Raw genomic sequence first — 24,622 nt, forward strand, 5'->3', positions numbered from 1 at the left:
AAGAAAAGAATTTCCTCTGTAGTGTTCAGCAGCTAATAAGTACTGGAAGGATTAAGATTTTTTAATAGAAGTAATTTACAAATCTGTTTAACTTTATGGCACCAGTTGATTTAAAAATAAAAAGTTTTTACCACTTTAACCACCCATAGCAAACGCTGTTAAAAGAGTAGTGTGGTGGGACTTTTTCTGCTCCCATTGTGTCGGGGCTGCAAAAAAGTACATCAACAAACATTCAAGGGGTACTCCGCTGCCCCAGCGTTGGGAACATTTCTATCCGAACACTTGGGGCGGGCGACGGGGTCGTGATGTCTCGGTCACGACCCTTGGGACAGCCACCATGCACCCATCCAAAGTCTTGCATTGAGGGGGCGCGGTGTGATGTCACCAAAGTGGCACAACCAACAACTGGTGGTAATAGTTAAAGGGGAACTCCGGTGGAATTTTTTTTTTTTTAAATCAACTGGTGCCAGAAAGTTAAAAAGATTTGTAAATTACTTCTATTCAAAAATCTTTATCCTTCCAGTACTTTTTAGCAGCTGTATGCTACAGAGGAAATTCTTTGCTTTTTGAATTTCTTTTTTTGTCTTGTCCACAGTGCTCTCTGCTGACACCTGATGCCCGTATCAGGAACTGTTCAGAGCAGGAGAAAATCCACATAGCAAACCTATGCTGCTCTGGACAGTTCCTGATACGGACATCAAATGTCAGCAGAGAGAACTGTGGACAAGACAAACAAAGAAATTCAAAAAGCTAAGAATATCCTGTAGCATAGAGCTGCTAATAAGTACTGGAAGGATAAAGATGTTTTAATAGAAGTAATTTACAAATCTGTTTTACTTTCTTGCACCAGTTGATTTAAAAAAAAAAATAGTTTTCCTCCGGAGTACCCCTTTAATAATATACATTCTGGGATATCATATTCTTCCTATACGGCTACTCTCATTACACGTGGGCAAACTTGGTCGTCTTTTTCATGCAACATACTGGGAGTTGGGAAATTATCCTGGTAAATCTAAGATATTAAAGGGGTTATTTAGGAAAAAACTTTTTTATATATATCAACTTGCTCCAGAAAGTTAAACAGATTTGTAAATTACTTCTATTAAAAAATCTTAATCCTTTCAGTACTTATGAGCTTCTGAAGTTAAGGTTGTTCTTTTCTGTCTAAGTCCTCTCTGATGACACCTGTCTCGGGAAACGCCCAGTTTAGAAGCAAATCCCCATAGCAAACCTCTTCTAAACTGGGCGTTTCCCGAGACAGGTGTAATCAGAGAGCACTTAGACAGAAAAGAACAACCGTAACTTCAGAAGCTCATAAGTACTGAAAGGATTAAGATTTTTTTATAGAAATAATTTACAAATCTGTTTAACTTTCTGGAGCCAGTTGAGATATATAAAAAAAGTTTTTTCCTGGAATACCCCTTTAAATACTTAAAGGGGTACCTCGGCACTAAGACATCTTATCCCCTATCCAAAGGATAGAGGATAAGATGTCCGATCGCGGGGGTCCCGCCACTGGGGACCCCCTCAATCTAGCATGCAGTACCCACCTGTTAGCACTGCAGGAAGCGCTGGAGGCTCCAAGTCTTATCCCTCCAGACCATGGGGACGGAGTATCATGACGTCACGACTCCGCCCCCGTGTGACATCATGCCCCGCCCCCTCAATGCAAGTCTATGGGAGGGGGCGTGACGGCCGTCACGCCCCCTCCCATAGACTTGCATTGAGGGGGTGGGCATGATGTCACAAGGGGACGGACTCCCGCGATCAGACATCTTATCCCCTATCCTTCGTCCAAAGGATAGGGGATAAGATGTCTTAGTGCCGGAGTACCCCTTTAAAGGTTATGTTTTAAAAGACTTTTCCACAATGTTTGACTCAGATGTGAGTGTATCCAAATATGAACACTGTAACCCGTGCCCAGTTAGGGTGTTTTTTTTATGACCCACATTTGATATAGAAACTTTCGTCCCTATAGTCCTCTCCTCAATGACAATGGATGCGACCAGTGGAATGATCAGTATCCAGCTGATCCCTCAGTATCCAGTTATTAATGGATCCGTCACCCTGAGTGTTACCGGCATCACTGAGGACATTGTAAGCTTCATCTGGTATAAAGAACCGAAACCAGATCCTCAGTACCACATCCTGACCTATATACCTGGCAGTAGTAACATGGCAGGTCCTGAAAGTTCGTACAACTCTAGGATCACAGCCTTCAATAATGGATCTTTACATGTCAAAGATCTTCAGATCACAGATGAGGGCAACTATAAAGTGAGGATACAGACCGTGAAATCAGCAGAAACGATGGCTGTGACCCTGGCTGTCTATGGTGAGTATCACTGGTCTCACTTTTTCCTATGTAAAATGCTCATGTTGTGCCTCAAGCGGAAGACAAATAAAAACAATTACCGTATTTTTCGCCGTATAAGACGCACTTTTTCTTCCCCAAAACTGGGGGGAAAAAGTCGGTGCGTCTTATACGGCGAATACGCCCCTATCGCAGCGGTCCCTGCGGCCATCAACGGCCGGAACCCGCGGCTAATACAGGACATCACCGATCGTGGTGATGCCCTGTATTAACCCTTCAGACGCGGCGATCAAAACTGACCGCCGTGTCTGAAGGGAAAGTGACACTAACCCGGCTGTTCAGTCGGGCTATTTGGGACCGCCGCAATTTCACCGCGGCGGTCCCGAACAGCCCGACTGAATAGCCGGGTTAGTGCTTACAGGACACCGGGAGGGACCTTACCTGCCTCCTCGGTGTCTTCTCCGTTCAGGGATCCCCTGTATGGCCGGCGCTTTCCTTCCTCGTCATCACGTCGTCGCGTACATGCGTCGGCGTGCGTAACGACGTGATGGCGGCGACAGGAGCGAGGATACCCGGCCAGCAGCAGAGACGTTCCGTAGCGACGGGGACACGGCGACAGCGATGGAGCGACATCCAGGGCAGCGGTGACTGGTCCGGAGTGGCGGGGACACGTGAGTATTACCTCCTATGCAGTGGTCTTTAATCTGCGGACCTCCAGATGTTGCAAAACTACAACTCCCAGCATGCCCGGACAGCCAACGGCTGTCCGGGCATGCTGGGAGTTGTAGTTTTGCAACATCTGGAGGTCCGCAGGTTGAAGACCACTATTGGGTTCAAAATCTTTATTTTTTTAGATTTTGCCCCTAAAAATTGGGTGCGTCCTATAGGACGAAAAATACGGTAAAGCTCAGGGGTTCCTAAGAAAACATGGGACATAGAACATGTGGTGTCAGCGGGGAAGCAGTGTAGGAAAGATGTTGTAACCCTGGGGGCAGATGTTATTAACCCTTTCTTGTCGTGACGCCAGGGTGTGGTTAAGCCTTAACCACCCGAAGGTAATACCGCTGGTCCTGGGCTAGGCACGGGGGGCAATGAAGACACCGACGCCAAGTTACAGACAACGGTAGCTTTTCTGAGGGTAGACAGATGATACAGTCTATGCAGTACAGCCAATATCCCAAGGAGGTGACCAGTGACACAGGGGGACCTCACGGGCTTCCTGGGACTTGCAGTTTGTAGGACACTTTAGTGCAGGCCACGGTGACTATATAGAAGACTTGACTTGACTGACTTGACAATGGACATGAAGATGACTTTGACCTTACTTGAGGTGACTTTGTGCCTGTAGATTTTAGGCTTGAGGCCTCCAATGATCTGGACACAGACACTGAGACGACTGCACTGGACCTCAGCAGGAGCAAGAATGCTGGAAGAGAGAGATTGTAGCCCCACCCCTGGTTTTATAGGGGGGCTGTGCAAGGAGCCCATAGGTCACTTGGGAGGTCACCTGGTCACTGGTGATGAACGGCATTGGCCATATTTGAATTCGCGATATTTCACTAATATATAGATGAATATTCATCCTATATTCGCAAATTTCGCGTATTCGTTATAATTGCATATTCGCGTATTCGAAGAAGAAAACAGTGAGGGGGTGGGCAACTTTACTATTGGTTGGGGGGCGTGGCTTGGCGGTTGAGATGAGCGGTCGCATGGAGTAAGTGCTCCCGCTCAGGACCTGCAATTTCATTATCCTGGACTGAATCCTGGAGACTTTGACCCCACGAACCCGACTGAGGACCCGTAATATGCCTCCTCAACCGGATCAAGCTAAACAAAAAGACCGCACGGCGGTTGAGAAGCTCAGAGATTATGCCCGTGCTGAAAAACAAGATGGTGCTGGACAGGCCGGAGCGCGCTCTGCAGCCTGATCTCCCAGACTCTCCTGAACCGACTCTGCGGGAGGTTAGTGACACCCTTCTCATGGCCATACAGACCTGTAGGACATCTCTTACCGGCAAATTGGAGGAGGTACGGGTGGACGTAGGCCATGGCTTACCCTGCACGCCTCCGGGTGGTGGACGGAGATCGAGCCATCTTTTTCTCCTCCCCGGTCGAGGCGGACGACTGGCTGCGCGGGCGGCGCTGATCCGGGACCTCCCGTTGTGGACTTGTGACCTGCTATCTTGCACTAGGACTGGGATAGCTCTGAGGGCCCTTTTCTTCTATTTCTTCTCCCTCTTCATGAATGGCTGCAGCTCAGGACCTCTAGGCCACGGAACAGGTACTGTGCCCCTTTCCCATACCTGGATGCCCCCTTCCCAACTGGTCCCCTGGACTTCCACCTTTTCCCCCAGGCCCTGATGATATATTCCACCCCCCCCCCCTCCTGATCCATGGGACTGGTCTTTGTGGCAGACCTATGTTACTATCTGACCGCCTGATTGTACCGTGGACTATGCTCTGGGCACCATGTCGGACGCTCTGCTGCGCCTTTGCTAGGTTCCAGCTCCCTGACACTCTGGCATGTCCGCTCAGGGGCATGCAGTGAATTTTGTCCTGGACTACCTTTATAACCCATACTGTGGATAATATCAGGATGTCGGTGCCGAAATGTTTTTGTTTTTATTTTTCTGTGTCTTATCTCCCTGGACTCTCCACCCTACGCAATATACACGTCCCCTCTGATAGCTGCTGGTCGGGATGTACCCTGGCATATTTGCTCTCACCTACACCGTCCCCCCCTTCTTCCTCCCCCCCCCCTCCTCCCTTCCCCCCCCCCCTCCTCCCTTCCCCCTTTCCCCCCCCCCTCCTCCCTCCCTTTTCCCCACACCTCCCTTCCTTTTATTGGGCTCTCCTACCCCTTTCCCAATCCATGTCCGCCTTTCCCTTCCTTTTCTCTTCCTTTCCTCCCTTCCCCCCCTCTCCCCCCGCATATGTGCAATTTGACTTGTATATATTCTTGTGCCCTTCCCCGAGCGGGATTTGATGCTACTTTATCTTTTATTCGTCTGCTTTCTCCCAATGGCCTCTGGGTCCTCTTCTCCTTTCCCCCCTTTTTTATGCCTTCCCAGCTGCCCTTGCCCTTCCTCCCTTAGCCATTCTTCATTCTAAATCTCTCCCTCGTCTCTCTTATCTTCATCTCTGATGCTTGGACTTTTTCCTTTCTCTAGGGGCTCCCTCCTGGTCTGCCCTCGACTTACATTCTTTTCTGTCCCTACCTCTGGGTTACTATCTATGCATATATTGTATAGGTCAATTTCTCTATTTTTGCATATGTAAGCAGGTTCTCCCCACTAGATGGAGCTGTTGCTCTTCTGATGCCTGATTGGCTTCAAGTATACATTGTTCTATGTTCTCTTTGGTTAACTGGTTATATAATTGTTAGGGGGATGTTGCTTTGTATATATACTCTACCTCAGATGCTATCTGGTGAATGTGTTCGGCCATTGATTGCTTATCTGTCATGTGTCAGCAGACCCGTGCGTCCTTGTCTTATCTTGTCTGGTGTGTGGCTGTTGTATGTGTATGCCCGTGCAATGCTCTACTATGGCGAGTCTTAGAGTGATGTCATGGAACGTTAGGGGTGTGCGTACACCGCGCAAGCGTGCCCTGATATTTGCGCATATTAGAAGACACCGCCCTCATATAGTTACTCTTCAGGAGACCCATTTAACGCCTGATAGAGCCCACCTTTTGTCTAGGCCTTGGGTCCAATGGTCTCATCATTCCTTCCATTCGTCCTATTCTAGAGGGGTTTCAATATTGGTTAGTAGATTGGTGAGATGGGATCCAGTCGCGGTCCGTAGGGATCCTCAGGGTCGTTACATCTTTGTACATGCTTACTTGAACAATGTCCCGTATGTGTTTCTTTTCATCTATAATCCTCCCCCTGCCTCTATGGAAATATTGCATAAGGCTGTCACTTTTGCTGCTGCATATCCCTCAGCACGGGTCCTCTGTATGGGCGATTTTAATATGGTGTTAGACCCCACACTGGACCGTCATAGCGCTAGAGGTACTGTCCTGGCTACTAGCGGGGATTCCCTTTCCTCATTTTTGGGGGAGGTGGGGTGGGTGGACATATACCGTGAAAGGTTCCCACATACTAGACAGTACTCGTGTCACACATTGGGACGTCATGCGCTGTCCAGAATCGACCTGGCGTGTGGTAACTCGCTACTTATGTCTCAGGTCACCGCGATCTCCTACGAGCCGCGTGCTATATCTGACCATTCTCCCCTAATGCTTGATGTCTCGGTTCTGGCACACCGCGTAGATGGAAGATCCACCCCTTTTGGTTGGATCAGATTGGCCCTAATGATAGAATCCCTGATCAACTTCAGGTATTTCTTGAGGCTAATACCCCCGAGGGGTCCCCGGCACTGGTGTGGGAAACGTTGAAAGCCTATCTGAGGGGGTGCTTACGCTCTACTATTTCATTCATCAAGAGATCTACAGTTAGGAGGGAGGAGGAATTGGCACAGAGTTGTGCACAATTGGAGGCTCGTTATGTGGCGGACCCGTCGGAGGCTAATGAGATCTTGTGGCTACGGGAGGGGCGACAATATATGTTGCACCTCCACGAAAAGGCCAATAGGAAATTATTCTTCACCAAACAGTATTATTTTGAGCACGGGAACCAATCTAGTAAGTTACTGGCTCATATAGTCAGACAAAACTCCTCTGTTGCTCCTATTCTTAAACTCCGGGCCTCGGATGGGTCCGTCATGTTGGGTAATGATGAGCTGTTACAATGTTTCTCTACGTTTTATTCTACTTTATATACTTCGCAGGTGCAGTATGGTGTTGCTGAGTTGGCTGCCTACCTGGACGGCATTGATTTTCCTAAATTATCGGCTGAAGATAGGGACTTTTTAGATGCTCCTCTCACTTTATTGGAGCTGCAAGAAGCTTTGGCAGACATGGCCAGGGGTAAGTCTCCGGGCCCTGACGGCCTCCCTTTGGAGGTTTACTTGAAGTACAGTGACGTACTCCTGCCTCCTCTGCTAGCTATGTATAACAGAGCCTTTACTGATGGGGTCCTGCCTGATTCCTTATATGAGGCGACGATTGTTGTCCTCCTAAAGCCTGATAAAGACCCTATGGAGTGCGGTTCCTACAGGCCTATCTCCTTATTGAACCTTGATTATAAACTACTAACTAAAGCCCTGGCCAGTAGACTGAATCGGGTTGTATTGTCGCTTGTGCATCATGATCAATCCGGTTTTATGCCAGGCAAATCCACTTCAGATAATATCCGTCGTGTCCAAACTGCCGTCCAGGTGGGTGGTGTTATGGGAGGGGACTGGGCCGTGGCGTCACTTGATGCAGCTAAGGCCTTTGACTCGATTGAGTGGGGATACCTCTTAGAAGTGCTTTGTAGGTTTGGCTTTGGTCACAATTTTAGGTCCTGGGTCTCCCTCCTCTACAGGTGTCCGCGGGTCCAGGTCCTGGTGAATGGTGTGTGTTCTCCCCTATTTCACCTAGGTCGTGGTACGCGTCAGGGGTGCCCCCTGTCCCCGCTTCTGTTTGCGGTGGCGGTGGAGCCCCTTGCTTTGCGTATACGTCAGGATCCTGGTTTCCGGGGCATGTCTGTGGGAGGTAGGGAGGACCGCATAGGCCTTTATGCCGATGACATGGTTCTCTTTGTGTCCGACCCCACTACAATGATCGATCCCCTATGCGATCGACCTGATGGATCGTTTCAGATTTTTTTCGGGACTGTTCATTAATTGGTCCAAATCGGCGGTCATGCCTCTACTGCCTAGGGCAGGGCCCCTGACGTTGGGTGGTCTCCCGGTTGTCACTACATTTAAATATTTGGGGGTGTATATCAATAGGGATCCCATGCTGGATCTTGAGGTCAATGTTCTCTCCCTCCTGCCCTACATTAAATCTAAGTTTAGGATATGGGCCCAGCTGCCACTGTCCATCTCTGGACGTATCAATCTTATCAAACTTATTATTCTCCCCAAATGCTTGTATACCCTAGAACATGCTTCTGTTCCTGTCCCTAAATCCTTTTTTGATTCTGTACATTCCCTTCTGTCTCCGTTTATCTGGGGACCTAGCAGACCTAAGATTAGTCTCACCACTCTCCAGCGTCCCAAGCTGGAGGCGGGTATGTCCCTTCCTGATTTTTATTTGTATTACCTGGCGTGGCAGTTGAGATATATTAGACATTGGGTTCTGGGAGACTCCATGCCCGACTCTGAACAATGCCTGGATAGGTTCGTCCCCTCAGTGTCTCCCCGGATGCTCTTAGAAAGCCCTACTCTAGGGGGTTGTGCTTACCTACCTTCACATAAGCTGGCTGTAAAGGTGTGGCGGGCCGCTAAGTCAGTATATGGATATGCTGATATCCCGTCTGATACCCCTCTATGGCACAACCCCTTTCTCATCCATGTGGGTGAGACTCTAGACTCTGTTTTTTGGATGAATGCTGGTGTGCTCACTCTGGGCGATGTGTATAGGGATAATGTTTTGTGTTCCTTCGAGCAATTGCAATCAGAATATGATTTACCCCGACACTGCTTCTTTAAATACCTACAGCTCCGTCATGCATTGTCAACACAGTTCCCTGCTGGACGTGCACCCATATCGGCATTCCCTCTTATTGGTGTTTTAAAATCGCAGGGTCCTAGGGGACTGGTGTCCATCCTATATACGCACCTCATTCAGGCCAAGAACTCCCGTTCCCGGTTGCCGGCTGTCCGACACTGGGAATCTCATATTCCCAATTTGACTAAAGATGATTGGGAGGAGATGCTTTCCTCACATATGGTGGTGTCTCCTTCTGCTAATAATAAACTGATTCAATTAAATATTATACATTATAGTTACATCACCCCCGTTCGTTTGCATAGAATGGGTCGTTCTGACTCGGACGCCTGCCATCGATGTGGTGCGGCTAAAGCTGATTTCTGGCATCTTATCTGGGCTTGCCCTGATATAAGATCCTTCTGGCAGGATGTCCTTGGTCTTCTTGCCACAATTATCCAACCTTCCCCGGGGTGTGACCCTCTGATTTGTTTATTTGGAGTTCTGGATGAGGAAGTGTGGCCACATTACGTGCGCACTTTACTGCGAGAATCCTTATTTTTTGCTAGGAAGGCGATTGCCCTCAAATGGATGGACCCTGGCCCGCCTTCCCTGTCTCAGTGGAAAGCTTTGGTTAATGCTATGATACCCTTCTCCCATCTTGTTTATAAGAATAGAAAATGCCCTGGTAAATTTCTTTCTGTGTGGGGTCCCTGGTGCTCCTCACCATTGACCCAATGTTCATACTCTGCATCCCCTGAGGGGACTTAAGGTCATGACTGCCCTTCCCTTTCTAGATGTGGTTGTATGTACCCCTTTGATTTATGTGTGTTAAGATGTTGTGCTGGATGTGTGTGCTCCCTCCCCTCTGTGGACGCATGGGTCTGCTTTAACATTAGAAACGTTATGCTTGGCACTCGTGACTAGATGTGGCGATATCTGCTGAATTCTACACTACGGCCTCTATTCAATATTATTTTGCCGATTTTATATTACATACCATCCCCCTTTTCTTTTCTTTTCCTTTTTTTCGTTCACCTTGTTCACCCTCTTTTTGTGTTAAGGTTTCTCAACTGGTTGTTCTTGGTCTCCCTCAGATTGTGCCCTCACTGCACTGATTACTGCCGGATCTTCATATGATATTATGTCGTTTACATCCTGCTTACTTGTATATGTTCTCAGTGCCTTTTTTTTAATTGTGTACTCCACTTTATACCATTTTGCTCTGTGAGGCGATTTGTCTGATGTTTGTTTAATCTTCAATAAAACGTATTTAAAAAAAAACTTTACTATTGGTTGCTAGGGATGTTGTTGATAACCTCTGACAAGTGTATTTGTATTGTTCTAATTGGCTCACAAGTGAAAAGAAGGAATAGGCGAACATTCACATATGCGAATATGCGGAAAAAAGTGAATATTCGTTATTTCGAATATATAGTTAATATATTCGCAATATTCACGAATTTGCAATATTCGTGATAAAAATTCAAAATGCGAATATTTGTGCCCAACACTACTGGTCACTAGTGTCTCCTGGGTAACAATCACATGGTAACAGCCATAAAAGGAACAGTACATTTTATTATACAACTTATGTACATAGGGGATAACACATAAAGGGGGCCCTGGGGACATGGAGAGACTCTGCCTGACAGGGCAGGAGAAGCACGGGGACACACCATCCTGTACTGGGCCACCACAAACACATGCTACTTCTGCAGTTTTTTTTAAAACATATTGCACATACCCCAGAGGTCAATACTGTATCATCTCGGTATCCTTTGTATTTTTTTTTTAATAGGTGATAAGCTATAAAAGGAGAATACAGATGTAAAAAAATGCAACTACAGTGTGCTAGGTTTGCAAATAACAAACTAGATAAACCAATAAATTGAGGCCAAAAACAAACAAGGTATAAACCACTGTTCGGTGCCCAGAAATACTAGAAAGCCTATATAGATGCACCAAACTGACACAATATTATGAGTAAATATAAATCTTTATTATAATCAAATAGGATAAAACATGATAAAAAATCAGCAGCAGTTAGAAAGAAAACGACTCCGAACACAGATATTAAATAATGTCCAATAGGTACATGGAATGGCACATAAATATAGGTATACAATACTTAATGAAAAGTGGACTAAAAACAAGCCACAATACATGTATATATATAAAGAATACACCTAGAAGTGCCTAAGTAAACCCAGTACACTAATGTAAACAAGAAGGACATATGAAGAAGTATAGCTAGTATAGTATCATTTGCCCAGTGCTATCGGCAGTATGAATACAGGGAGACAAGGATGTTGCCCATACATATCTGAGGGGAAACAAACCACCTCAGTAAAAGTTGGAGCATCGGTTGTCCCTGAAAAAAGTTAGATTAAACATATAAGACTGTCCATGCACCTAGCCAACTGACACCCAGCTATACTTACACAGGTCGGGAGCCTACCCCTACGTCGTTTCGCTCACTCGCTTCCTCCCTGTGTAAGTATAGCTGGGTGTCAGTTGGCTAGGTGCATGGACAGTCTTATATGTTTAATCTAACTTTTTTCAGGGACAACCGATGCTCCAACTTTTACTGAGGTGGTTTGTTTCCCCTCAGATATGTATGGGCAACATCCTTGTCTCCCTGTATTCATACTGCCGATAGCACTGGGCAAATGATACTATACTAGCTATACTTCTTCATATGTCCTTCTTGTTTACATTAGTGTACTGGGTCTACTTAGGCACTTCTAGGTGTATTCTTTATATATATACATGTATTGTGGCTTGTTTTTAGTCCACTTTTCATTAAGTATTGTATACCTATATTTATGTGCCATTCCATGTACCTATTGGACATTATTTAATATCTGTGTTCGGAGTCGTTTTCTTTCTAACTGCTGCTGATTTTTTATCATGTTTTATCCTATTTGATTATAATAAAGATTTATATTTACTCATAATATTGTGTCAGTTTGGTGCATCTATATAGGCTTTCAAATAACAAACTAGAGCATACTTATCTCTCCCCGGCCACTGTCACCACTCTGGTCCGCCCCGTTCTTCTGCTTACTCACCCCAATGGTACATCCCCTGGTCTTCTGATGATGTTCTGGAGGCCAGATATTGGCTGGAATATGTTCAGAACATCATCTGTAGAGCATGTCATTAGGATAAGTGTGAAGAAGGAAAGGGATGGACTGGAGCGCTGACTGAGTAGACTGAAGGGGTGAGTAAGCTCTAGTTTGATATTTAATGATAACATACAGAACCTGACATACAGAAGGGTGGTGCACTCCAGCTTGCCATTCTAGCAGAGCCAGTACACTATAAAGGCACCAATGACATAGCCTTAGGTATTCAGGTGCCCTGTGCGAGCTAACCTTGTGCCCCCCCCCCCCCCATTACCCCATAAACATACACAAAGAGGAAAATAATCTTTGTAACAAATATATTTTTTTTATTACAGATAATTTAAGTGCAAGTGCAAACAAGTAGAATAATAAATAACTGGATTGACTGGTAACAATCATGTATATCAAACACATTAAATACAGAAAAAAATGCTAACTGAGATGATATTATCTCTTAATCAGTCCCCTGTCCCCCTTAATCAGTCCCCTGCCCCCATAATCAGTCCCCTGCCCCCATAATCTGTCCCATGTCCCCCTTCACCAGTCCCCTGCCCCCTTAATCAGATGCACACCCCCTTAATCAGGCCCACCCCCTTCACCAGTCCCCCTTAAGAAGACTCAGACCCCTTTCACCAGTCCCATGTTCTTATTACTCAGTCCCCTGTCACTCATAATCAGACCATCACCCCCTTCACCCCTTAATCAGACCCTCCCCCCCCCCTTCACCAGTCCACTTCGCTGTCCCCATTAATCAGACCCTCTCTCTTTATTCCATAATTAGACGGACGGACCCTGCCCCCCTTCACATATCCTATGCCCTGTTTAAAAAATAAATAAATTAAAAAAGCACAAAATAAAACAATTATTTAGAACAGCCAGGTACTTACTTTTGAAGGCTACTGCGCTGCTCCCTGGAATCAGCTTGCAGAGCACCGGCCACCGCCTTCACACTGCACACAGGGATCCTTCCGTGGCTCTCTGTAAAGGTGCGCGCAGCACTTGGACGCTGCCCGCGCCCCCAAGCTCCTCCTCCATGCTCCGAACCTTGCTTCCTCCTTCAAAGCAGCTGCAGCTCGCTTCTCCCCATCTTCGGCCGGCCTGTTACACTGTGAGTAGGGATGTAATGATACCATTTTTTAAGACCGAGTATGAGTACCGATACTTTAATTGTAGTACTCGCCGATACCAAGTACGAGTACTTATATTTTAAAGGGAATCTAACAGCAGGGTGACCCGGTTTCTGGCGCTGTTTACCGTATGATATGTAGGTTCCTTGTTGTGTATAATGGAGGCGGCTGCTGTAGTATGAGCCAAGATTTCTCTCTTCTCCATTGGGCAGAACAGGGAATCTGCATTGGTGGTGAGACCAATGACCACATGGTGAGCAGCGGTAGAAACCGGCACCTGCACTACCTATAAATTCAAGTCAGTGCAGGTGACTCTGCTGTAAGATTGTCTTTATTAGTAGGAAGTATCCCCTTGCAGACATTAGCAGCAGCCCCCCGGCAGTCATTAGTAGCAGCCCCCCTTGTAGACAGCAGTCCCCCTGTAGACAGCAGCCCCCCTATAGACTGCAGGCCCCCTTTGTAGACATTAGTAGCAGCCTTCCTGTAGACCGCAGCCCCCTTTAGACAGTGGGCCCCCATTTAAACAGCAGCAGGCCCCCCTTTAGACAGTAGCAGGGCCCCCCCTTTAGACAGCAGCAGGGCCCCCCGTTTCGACAGCAGCCGGCCCCCCTGTAGACATTAGTAGCAGCCCCCTCCTTGAAGACAGCTCACCTGTGGCTGTCCTCCGTCGGGTGCTGCCGCTCCACTGCCCCGTTCTCCCATCCGCATCATGGCGTCCTATGGAGTAGCATGTGACATATACGTCACTCTGCTTCCTCCGTAGCATTACGCTGGGCGCAGGGGAGGAGGTGGAGTGACGTGTGTGTCACATGCTCCTCCATGGAACGATATGATGCGGACGGGAAGATGGGAGAGCGGGAACACTATGATGCGGACGCGAAGATGGGAGAACGGGGCAGCAGAGCGGCATCAGGTTTCGGACATTGTATCAGGAACATTAAACGAGTCCCCAAAACCATGCAAATGGATTCTATCGGCCCTGATACCTATACCTGTATCGGGACATCCCTAACTGCGAGCTGTGTCGCCCGCCCGGCGCCCCTGTTGCTATGGTGCCCTGTGCGACCGCACAGTTCGTATACCCCAAAGGCCGGCCCTGACCAATGACCCTACCGAAGATCTTCGGTTTTGTGCTTAACCAGTGTGCCCACCCTTGATGGCATTACTATTATGACATCCTTAGGCTGGCCACTGCCCAGGCTCAGGCTGTTTACCACCATAAGGTAAAGGGGTACTTCGCCCCTAGACGTCTTATCCCCTATCCAAAGGATAAGGGATAAGATGTCTGATCATGGGGATCCCGCCGCTGGGGACCCCCAAGATCTCCGTGCTGCACCCGACATTCGTTAGGAGCATCAGGTGCAGCGCGAGAGGCTCGTGACGTCATGGCCATGCCCCCTCGGAGCAAGTCTATGGGAGAGGGTTTGATGGCCATAGGAGGGGGTGTCCTCCTATACACTTGCATTGAGGGGGCGCAACCGAGACGTCACAAGCCTCGTCCCTGCATCACCATTCATCCAGCACGGAGCGAAGTTTGTTCTGTGCACCCAATGACTGGGGCGCCGCAGCCAAGATCACGGAGGCCCCAAACGGCAGGATCCCCTTGATCAGACATCTTGTCCCCTATCCTTTGGATAGGGGAAAAGATGTCTAGGGGTGGAGTACCCCTTTAAACATCCTCTATGAGCTAAAATGAATCTACCAAAAATTGTCTGCAATTTCTACCTGACCTCTGAACTGCCAAACCAAAGCTGTCTAATGGATAAAATATGCCATTTTTCTTTATTAATTTATGCATTTTTGCACATTTGATCTATTGCCATAAACATATAACAAAAACTATAAAAATATTGCTATAAAGAACAAATCCTTGACTCACTACCTATAGTGCGGTAGGAGTTCAGAGTTCAGTTCCGGAGAGGAGAGAGTTCTTAGCTGAAGTAGTTTGGAGAATTCTGAAGTGAGTCTGTGAGGAGTTCTGAGGAGGCCTCAAGTTTAACCGTACAACCACACATCTGCTAAAGGATAACCCCTGTCCCCAGGTGAATATCAAGCCTAGTGGTAAGCACTAAAGTCCCGGGGATTCAAGTCAGTCAAGTCACTCAAACAAATCACTAAAGTTAAGCATAGGTTGTCATACAGCAAGTCAGTCATACACAGCACAATCAACTATAAGTCCCAGCAAGCCTTTACGTAACCTTGAATCGGAGTACTTATTGCTCTGTGCCTGGCCCAGGAGAAGCTGACTCAACCTCAGGTGGTGTATAGGTTAACCATGCCCTGGCGTCACGAAAAGGTTAATTTGTAATATATACAGAGGTAAAACCAAAGATTATAATGCATTTAAAAATAGATATGCACATGCTCTGTGCAGGTGAAGGTGGACCGAAATCAAGAAAGAATCTATAGAGGATGCAAGATTTTACTGGCTTCTGGGTTGAAGGGGGCTCACAGGCCCCTCTATCACGTAGAATAACACTAGTATTATAAAGGCAAAATAGGCAGAGGTTCCTATGACAGATTTTCCTCAGAAAAATGTCTCCTAGTTGATACATGGGACTCCAGATAAACACTGCCACTAAAAATGGTAAAGGTTTGAGCGATCTAATGCTAATCTGACCTGTTTTTCTAAACTTCAACTTAAATATTTTCTTTACTACTGAAACATCAGGACCATATAACAACTTATTAGGGATAATGATAACAATGAGAGTCACCAGGTTTTACTACAGCATTTGGAAGGTATTATGCAATTATACAATGGAATAACTAAAATAAATAAATCATTTTTGATATGTTCCTTTATTCACAGAACCAGTCATTTGGCCCAAGATCACAGCGTCTTCCCCCCAGCCCAAGGAAAATGACCCGTTCAACCTAACTTGTGCCACCTTACATGCTTTGATGGTAACATGGACCAGGCGTGGGACCAGCATCAACTATGAAGCAGAGTTATCTGGAGATAACAAGACTCTGACCTTCTCCAATATTAGACGAGAGGACTCTGGAGAATACCAGTGTGAGGCTCAGAACCTTGTCAGTAAGGCTTCCAGTGATCCCTACGCCATTACGGTGGCCTGTGAGTAACCAAACCGAAGTGACCATCATAAACTGAATATGTATTTGCTCATATTCTGACTGATCTTTATGTCATGTGTATTGGCAGCTTTACGTATTGCACCATTTTCTCTTCTGTTTTGTAGATGGCCCACATGAGGCCCAAATAGAAGGCCCGTTATTTGTGAGGCCTGGGTCTCCCATCACATTGACATGTTCTGCTGATTCTTTCCCATCTCCTGAATACCAATGGAAAGTCAATGATACTGATTTGAATGAAAGTAACAACAAACTTAATGTTAATAATACTACGACTGAGAATCAAGGGCTGTACATGTGTGTGGTGAGGAACCCAGTGACTGCCCGAAATGCCACTGCCTCTGTATATGTGAATGTGACTTCAGGTAAGTTTATAAGGAGCGTTCTTAATGCTAAATATTATGAATGAGGTTTACAGTGTGATATATAGTTATTATTTTATTATGACAAATTGTTTACATGGGGAAATGATTGAAATGATTGTATTTGTTTTTTTTGTAGAACTCCAAACTTATGAGGATTTAATTATAGCTGCGTTTAAAGCTGGACTCTCCCTTGTTTCTGTTGTTGTCTTGGGTGTTGCTAGTATTATTGGTGGTTTCTTCCTCTGCAAAAAATTGAGGACAAGGAGAAGGGATGGTAAGTATGTACTAATATTTATTTCAACCAGCTTTGAAAAATTATAAGATGTATTTTACTCAGCAATAGAGTTGAGAGAGCTGAAACCGAACATCAGGGGGAACACTGCCTGGCAACTGCTGACAGCCACAAGAAGAGCTCAGCCCAGCAAGGAAAGAGTTAATTTGCACTAGTTAACTCCTTGGAGGGGGGGGGGGTTGTATAGCTTAGATAGCTATCTACATGGCTGCATAACGTATACAGTGAAAAGAGTAATATTCACCATCTCGTTGCTGGTCCGGGCCTCTTCTTGTGTAGCTCCTCCCCTTGTGATGTCATCGCTAGAGGCAGAGTTGCACAAGAAGAGGTCCGGACCAGCAACAAAATGGTAAGCATCACTCTCTTCACTGTATACATTATGCAGCCATATAGATGGCTGTTTAATGTATACAGCCCAAAGGAGTTAACTAAAGCTGTTCAGCTGGGTTAATTAACTTCTTCCATGCTGGCTCGGATTCACTAGTGACAAAAGAGTTAATTTGCGTTGTACAGCTTAACTCTTTTGTCACAGTAAACCAGCAAATCCTTTCACTTGTTCATCATAAAGCGAACACGTTACGAAAGTTCGACGAACCTGACGGGCTGAACTTTTAGAAAGCTCGCTCAACTCTACTCAGCAATATATATAGTTTTAATGGTAATCATGGGGTGGCATAGTAGTAAGCCTCTTTGGTCACTACCTGCACAGAACATGTGCTTGGCCTATTTGCATCAGCATGGAGTAGTGGGGTAATATCTGTATTCTGTGTTTTTCTTTGTTGGTGTGTATTCACACCTGCTTCTAATGCCTGACCAGTTTTTGCATGTTGTGTGCTTTAGTCAGGATAGTGTTAATGTGTGCTTTAGTCAGGATAATGTTAATGTTTCAAGCCTATGGGCTCCCGGGTAGGGTTATTTAGACATCAGCTCTGCTGGGATTCCTGAAGGCTAAATTATGTATGCACCTTGTTTTAGATAGCACCTTAGTCTGTGTCTGTTCATATGTATCCTGAGTTCTGCCATGGCTTTTTATCCTGTATTTGTCTTACTAGATTTTAGCCTTGTTGTGTTGGTACTTTGTACAGGGTTTTAGTGTTATGCTTTGCACATATTTCAGTGTACCATGGTTAGACCTGTGTTCACATTGTATTTTGTTATCAATCATGTTTAGTTCTTGTACCAGTCCTGGATAGTTCTTGTTCTTAGTCTAGTGTTTGGTATTCAGTATTCCTGTTTAGAATCTTAATCTGTATTCCTCCATGTTTTGGAGTTTGGCTTTGAAGTTTTTCTTGGAGTCTGTTTATACTCATCTGGTTCTTAGTCCTGTGTTCGATATTTAATATTGCTGTTTAGAATCTTGACCCCTATTCCTCCATACTATGGAGTTTGGCTTTTAAAGTTCCCTTATTCCCCCATGAAGTTTTTCTTGTATCTGTCTAGTGTGAATTGTGTTCTAGTAATCCTGATCTGTATGGTGTCTGACATCAGTTATCCCGTTCATCCCCTGCATATCCTGGTTCTGTTTAGTTTGTGTTATGTTTACCCTGTTATTCAGTCCTGTTCATCTTTTCATATCTGTCATTTATCTTGTATCTGGTTTCTAAATTCAAAGTCAGTATGCTATTTCTTGCCTTAGTATTCCTGTTTGTTGCTTATTGTGTTAAACGTTTGTGTTCTCGATGTATACTCCGACCTTGTACTGTACATTTATTATTTTTGACTCTGAAGCCCCAGTACATTAGCACAGTGTAGGGATCGTCTTCGTAGTTGTAGATCTGTCATTTAGGGTGGATATGCAATAGGAAGGAACAAGGGTTGCAGGTAAGTTTAGGGCCTTACTTACTCCCTGCCCCTTCATGACAGGCAGGGCTCCGTTCTCGTGATGTCAGGTTGTTCCAAAAGACTGGACCCGCCCATGATTAGACACTTATTCCCTATCCTATGGAGAGGGGTTATGTTATTATTGCTGTAACACTTTTTCTATGAAAGATCGATGAGAATATTAAAGATAGCTTACTAGGTTTAGTCTTTTGTAATTATTCCTGTCCCTAATCTTCTCTTTCATTCCTGAATGCTATTCTCATCATTTGTTTGTGCCATCATCCATTTGGTTCTTGTCAACTATTGGTGAGTTGCTATTTTTGTTACCTGACAGCCTTGATAATTTATTTCATATATTTATTCATGTGACTTTTAGCTTGTCATACTATTCAACTCTACAGTAATTTCTAGGGCTATTGGATTACTGAGGGCCACAATTAAGACCCAGTAAAAGTGACTGCTATAGGTAAAATAAAGTTCTGATGTCTATGGGTGTAGCCTAACATTTTGCTGATAGCAGATGTCAGGTGAAATCCAACACTAGACATGGCTTATTACCACTAAAAATGCACACTTGGCTAAGTCTTGGCTTGGCTAAATGGGCATTTGGTCATCAGCTATAGCAGGTGTTGGGCCACCTTGACTCTCAGGAGAGGTGTGGGTATTTATAGTAGTCTTCATTATGTGCACAAGGTTCTATTGATATAACTAACTGATTGGTGAATTAGTTAAGTCAATGGCAAAGCCTCTTAATCTACCTTACCAAGAGGATCCATAGACGTTCAGTGTTTGTTTGGCATAAATAGAGCCATATTGACATTCATGGAGCCCTCTAGGTAAAATACTGGGGGTAAACAGGGTAAAGACCCTCAGAGGGTCTGATGAAGCGTGCATGCGCACGCGCAACAGCTGTCACCCATTTTTTCATGTGGAAGCTCTTGTGAATTGTCCTGCCATTTGATGTGATGCACCTCTGAAATAAGGAATCAACACTGTTTGCACTTTAAACCTGGTGAATGTGGCCCATTCTTTCTTCATTATTGGATTTGTATAAATTATGGTGCTCTTAATGTTTTGTTTTCCATCTCCAGAGGCAACAGAGAATACACAAGGAGAAAACCCTGTTTATGAAAATATGTGGGACAAGGAAACGGTATGTGAAGATGTCTTTTACATTTACATTAGCAAGCACCTGACATGGTAAAGATAGCAAGAGACAACTGGTAATGTCATATGGAACATGGAATATTTTAGTACCTTGAAACAATATTACATTTTATGATTTTTTTTTTGTAAATATTTTTCTGAATAACAACTTTCAATATGGTCACAAATCCCCATAATGGATTTACCTTCCTATATGTATATGTATGGTGTGAGAGATTAGCTCTGTAGAGCCTGGCAAATAACAGCAAACAGCTGTTTTTTTTTCTAGCATAACAAGCCTTTACATTCATTGTCTAAGCACTTACAATATGTTCCCTAGCTATACAGGGGGCTTACTACTAGCCACTCAACACAATAGTCATGAAATGGGTTATTTACACAGGTCAAAATGTCCCCTTTTGAGGCTGACAAACTCAGGATTCTAACTTCCATCAGACACTCAAGGTTCTCACAGTCTCAGCTTGGAGTCTGAGTTACACTTTTTTTTTATAATCCCAGTAATCAGCTGTGTTCAGCACCTGTGCTGATTTGGGCCACACTCAAAACCGTGACTGGCCAGGAAGGGAATGTCCATTCCCACTACCAAGCTGCCAGTCAACATAGGTTATCTTATAACAGCTATTTCTTTTTCTATTTACCACGCAGGCCGAGCAACCAAAGGAAGAATCCTCATACATGGTTAGTGCAATGGCGTACCTACCAAGAAACTAGACCACACAGCTGCTATAGGACGGACACAAAACTGCTTCTCCTGATTGACATTGCACAAAGCATTTTCCTGAAGAGGCCACTAGGGGGAGCTTGCTGCAAAAAAGATTTACATTTCCCATTGAGCTCTGTACCAGCTGTAGAAATCTATATGCAGTGAGCTGCCCTTGGTGACTGTGTGAAGGGAAGAAAACGGTTTAGAGATCCAAGATATCTCATGAACTGATGAATGATAACTTTAATAAAAATAGTACATGCTTTAAGTGTAAGATAGGCCCATTCTGATAATTTTTTAATGATATCTTTGTATGTTCTCTGGGTTATACTCAATAGTTATTTAAGTTTATTTAGTTATTTATGTAAAATAAAGATTAAAGAATAAAGAGTGCCGCCCGGAGATCACGGGGGTCCCCAACGGCGGGACCCCTGTGATTAGACGTCTTATCTCCCTATCCTTTGTATAGGTGATACGATGTTTTCCAGCGGAGTACCCCTTTAAAGAGTACCTGTCACTAAATAAACTTTTCTAAACTAACTCAGGCTATGTTTCCTAACTACTTCTAACACCCCTCCCACCCATAAAAAAAAATGTCAGAGCTTTAAAAAGCTCTGTATCTTATCTTCCTTCTTGCTCACATAGTGAAATCTTCCAGCAGAAGAAAGTGGGCGTTTCCCACCAGGCATGACATCACTGAAGTCTGCTGGGGGACCACTTCCGCCCTCACATCTTTGCAGTGCTGTGATGAATAGAAGACCTCAAGCTCTGTGCAGTAACTTTCAGTCTGTGCTGCTTTTAGTGAGGTTCTGTTCAGCTTCTAGTCTGTGCAGCTTGGTCTTGTGCAGCTGCTTTCAGTGAGGCTCTTTGCAGCTTTTAGTCTGTGCAGCTTTCAGTGTGTGCAGCTTTCAGTGTGGCTCTGTGCAGCTGCCAATCAAGCTTAGTGCAGAGAAACACTTCCTGAGTTTGGTCTCCTGCTTGTAATCTGAGATTTTGACCAGACGGAATGTGTTCTGGCCAAGAAGGGAGACCCCTGGTGGCCAGAAGTATACAGCAGAAAAACTAACATAAAACATTTATTTATTTATTTTTTAATGGAAGCCAATTACAAAAGTTATTTATCTGGCATAAGGAATCAAATATTAAAAATCATGTTTAATGACAGTGCCCATTTAAGTTCATGTGCTGGGAGTCACAGAAAAGTACAGAAAATGTATGGTTGTGCCATCCTAGAGGAGGTGGACTACCTGTGCAACCTAAATGAGCTACATATAACAGTAGTAACAAGATCACATGCACAATTCAAAACTAGAGAAACATCAGATAGGAAGGATACGGAGGGAGTAATTGTCTGTGACCACCGCCTGCAAAATATTTCCTTTCTGAAGGTTATCTTATCATATAACTATATATTTATATCTGTGGAGTGTATGGGAAGAGACCAAAAAATATTATATTTCTATCAGTCCATTACGGGAGATATTGATATTTTCAGGGATTTTTTAAAATAATTTTTTAACTATATAACATCTATTATTTATTTGATTTGTATTAATAATAAACAAAATGTTTTTGATTTTTTTTTGCAGGGTTTGCACTTCAAGCCTGAGGAAACCTATGCAGAGCTATAAATATATATATATATATATATATATATATATATATATATATATATATATATATATATGTGTGTGTTTGGGGAAATTAAAAAGAAAACCTAAGTATCATATATTGTTCACTGACATGTTTTTTACTTGTACAATTTTCAATAAAATTTCTATTGAAAAAAAAAGAAAACTTAAATGTAGCTAATTTTCAAGGGCTTGGTTTTCACACTGTATACTTTGGTAGAAATTAAATTTAAAGGGGTACTCCAGTGCTCCAACACTCGGAGCCGGAGGCCATGATCATGATGTCATGGCCACGCCTATTGTGATGTCACGCCACGCCCTTCCAATCATGTCTATGGGAGGGGGCGTGTCGGACGACACGCCCCCTCCCATTGACATGAATGGAAGGGGCGTGGTGTTAAGAACGCCAGGTGCTGCGGGAGATCGCAGACAGCCCCAGCAGCAGGACCCCCGCAATCAGACAACTTAGAGCCTAGAGGTCCGTATACTGCTATTTGTATTTTACAATTGTTATTATGAATTTCTTATTAATCTTTCATGTACATATATTAACATTGTATAACCTATTGTTGACATCTGATGACCCTTTAAATAAAGTGATGTGTGAACTATATACAGTATAACTGTGTACAATGAGGCTTATAGAGTTGAGCGAACTTCCAGTAAATTGGCTCGTAGCGAACCTCGCAGCTCAGCTGTTGATTACTTTAGGCTGCGTAAATTAGTTCAGCTTTCCAAGGGCTCTGGTTGACTGGAAATGACTGGGATGACAGTCTTAGGTTTCCTAGGTTTGTATCCACCTTTTCCAGGCAACTGGAGCCCTTGGAAAGCTGAACTAATTTATGCAGACTAAAGTAATCAACAGCCGAGCTTTGAGGTTCACTACGAGCCAATTTACTGTAAGTTCACTAAACTCTAGAGGCTTATTCCAAATGATCTGGTTATCAACATTACAGTGACCCCCCGACCTACGATGGCCCCGACATATGATCAAATCGACATACGATGGCCTCTCAGAGGCCATCGCATGTTGATGTCAGCATCGACATACAATGCTTTATTATGTCGGGGCCATCGCATTAAGTGCTATCCGGCAGCGCAAAATGCTTAAGCTGCTGCCGGATAGCAGCTTAATGTTCCCCGTGTGGTGCGGTGAGTTTTTCTTACCCCTCCACGATGCTCCGGGGTGCCCTTCTGGTCCAGCGCTGGTCCTCCGGTGTCTTCTCGGCCCTCTCCGGTGACATCAATACGCTGTTGCGCACGTCATCCAATAGGAACGGCGTACGCAGCGGCGTAATGACGTCGCTACGCAGGCCCAGTAAGGCCTTGCGGAAGATAGCGGAGGACCGGAGAAGACCAGGAGAGCCCAGCAGAGGACCGGAGAAGACCAGGAGAGCCCAGCGGAGGCCCGGGGTCACCATCGGGAGCGGCGGGACGTGGTCCGGAGCGGCGGGGACAGGTGAGTACAGCTTCCTATACTTTATATTGCACGAATCCCTCAACATACGATGGATTCGACAAACGATGGCTCGTTTGGAACAAATTTCCATCGCATGTTTAGGGACCACTGTATAGTGGAGCGATGGAAAGAACTGGAAAGAACTGAATAACTTTATAGCAATTTTGTTTTACCTGAACTTGAGAGAATCTTGGTAAAATTCTAACAAAACAGTTGACAAACTTTTTTTATTCTTCAATGTTATTTTACTTTAGATAGAAATCACTGTTTCCTAGAAAAGCCCCTCCAAAAAAGTTGACTCCTCTAGATACCCCAGAAATCAGCAGCGATCTGAGGAGAAACCTGTCAGCAAGTGTTTGATTTTTTGACTATAGTCCAACCCAAGACATATGAAGCATTACACAGTTTTCATTGAACTTAAAGGGGTACTCCAGTGGAAAACATTTTTTTCATATCAACTGGCTCCAGAAAGTTAAACAGATTTGTAAATTACTTCCATTAAAAAAATCTTAATTCTTTCAGTACTTATCAGCTGCTGTATACTACAGAGGAAGTTCTTTTCTTTTTAAATATTTTTTCTGTCTGATCACAGTTAGAGATGAGCGAACTTACAGTAAATTTGATTTGTCACGAACTTCTCGGCTCGGCAGTTGATGACTTATCCTGCATAAATTAGTTCAGCTTTCCGGTGCTCCGGTGGGCTGTAAAAGGTGGATACAGTCCTAGGAGACTCTTTCCTAGGACTGTATCCACCTTTTACAGCCCACCGGAGCACCTGAAGGCTGAACTAATTTACGCAGGATAAGTCATCAACTGCCGAGCCGAGAAGTTCGTGACGAATCGAATTTACTGTAAGTTCGCTCATCTCTAATCACAGTGCTCTCTGCTGACACCTTTGCCCATGTCAGGAACTGTCCAGAGTAGAATAGGTTTGCTATGGGGATTTGCTCCTACTCTCGTCAGTTTCTGACAT

General features: G+C 44.7%; 1 protein-coding gene across 1 annotated transcript in view; it reads left to right on the plus strand.

Annotated features, from left to right (window-relative positions):
• Nucleotides 1-24,622, plus strand: part of LOC130294331 (carcinoembryonic antigen-related cell adhesion molecule 5-like) — a 58,531-nt gene that overhangs the window by 10,823 nt on the left and 23,086 nt on the right. Inside the window, exons 4-9 of the mRNA XM_056543953.1 lie at nt 1,979-2,335; nt 15,928-16,194; nt 16,319-16,576; nt 16,713-16,850; nt 19,781-19,842; nt 20,502-20,534. Coding sequence (XP_056399928.1) covers nt 1,979-2,335; nt 15,928-16,194; nt 16,319-16,576; nt 16,713-16,850; nt 19,781-19,842; nt 20,502-20,534 — 1,115 coding nt within the window. The remainder of the gene's footprint in view (nt 1-1,978; nt 2,336-15,927; nt 16,195-16,318; nt 16,577-16,712; nt 16,851-19,780; nt 19,843-20,501; nt 20,535-24,622) is intronic.

Source organism: Hyla sarda, chromosome 10 (genome assembly GCF_029499605.1).
Source record: "Hyla sarda isolate aHylSar1 chromosome 10, aHylSar1.hap1, whole genome shotgun sequence".
Taxonomy (NCBI): domain Eukaryota; kingdom Metazoa; phylum Chordata; class Amphibia; order Anura; family Hylidae; genus Hyla; species Hyla sarda.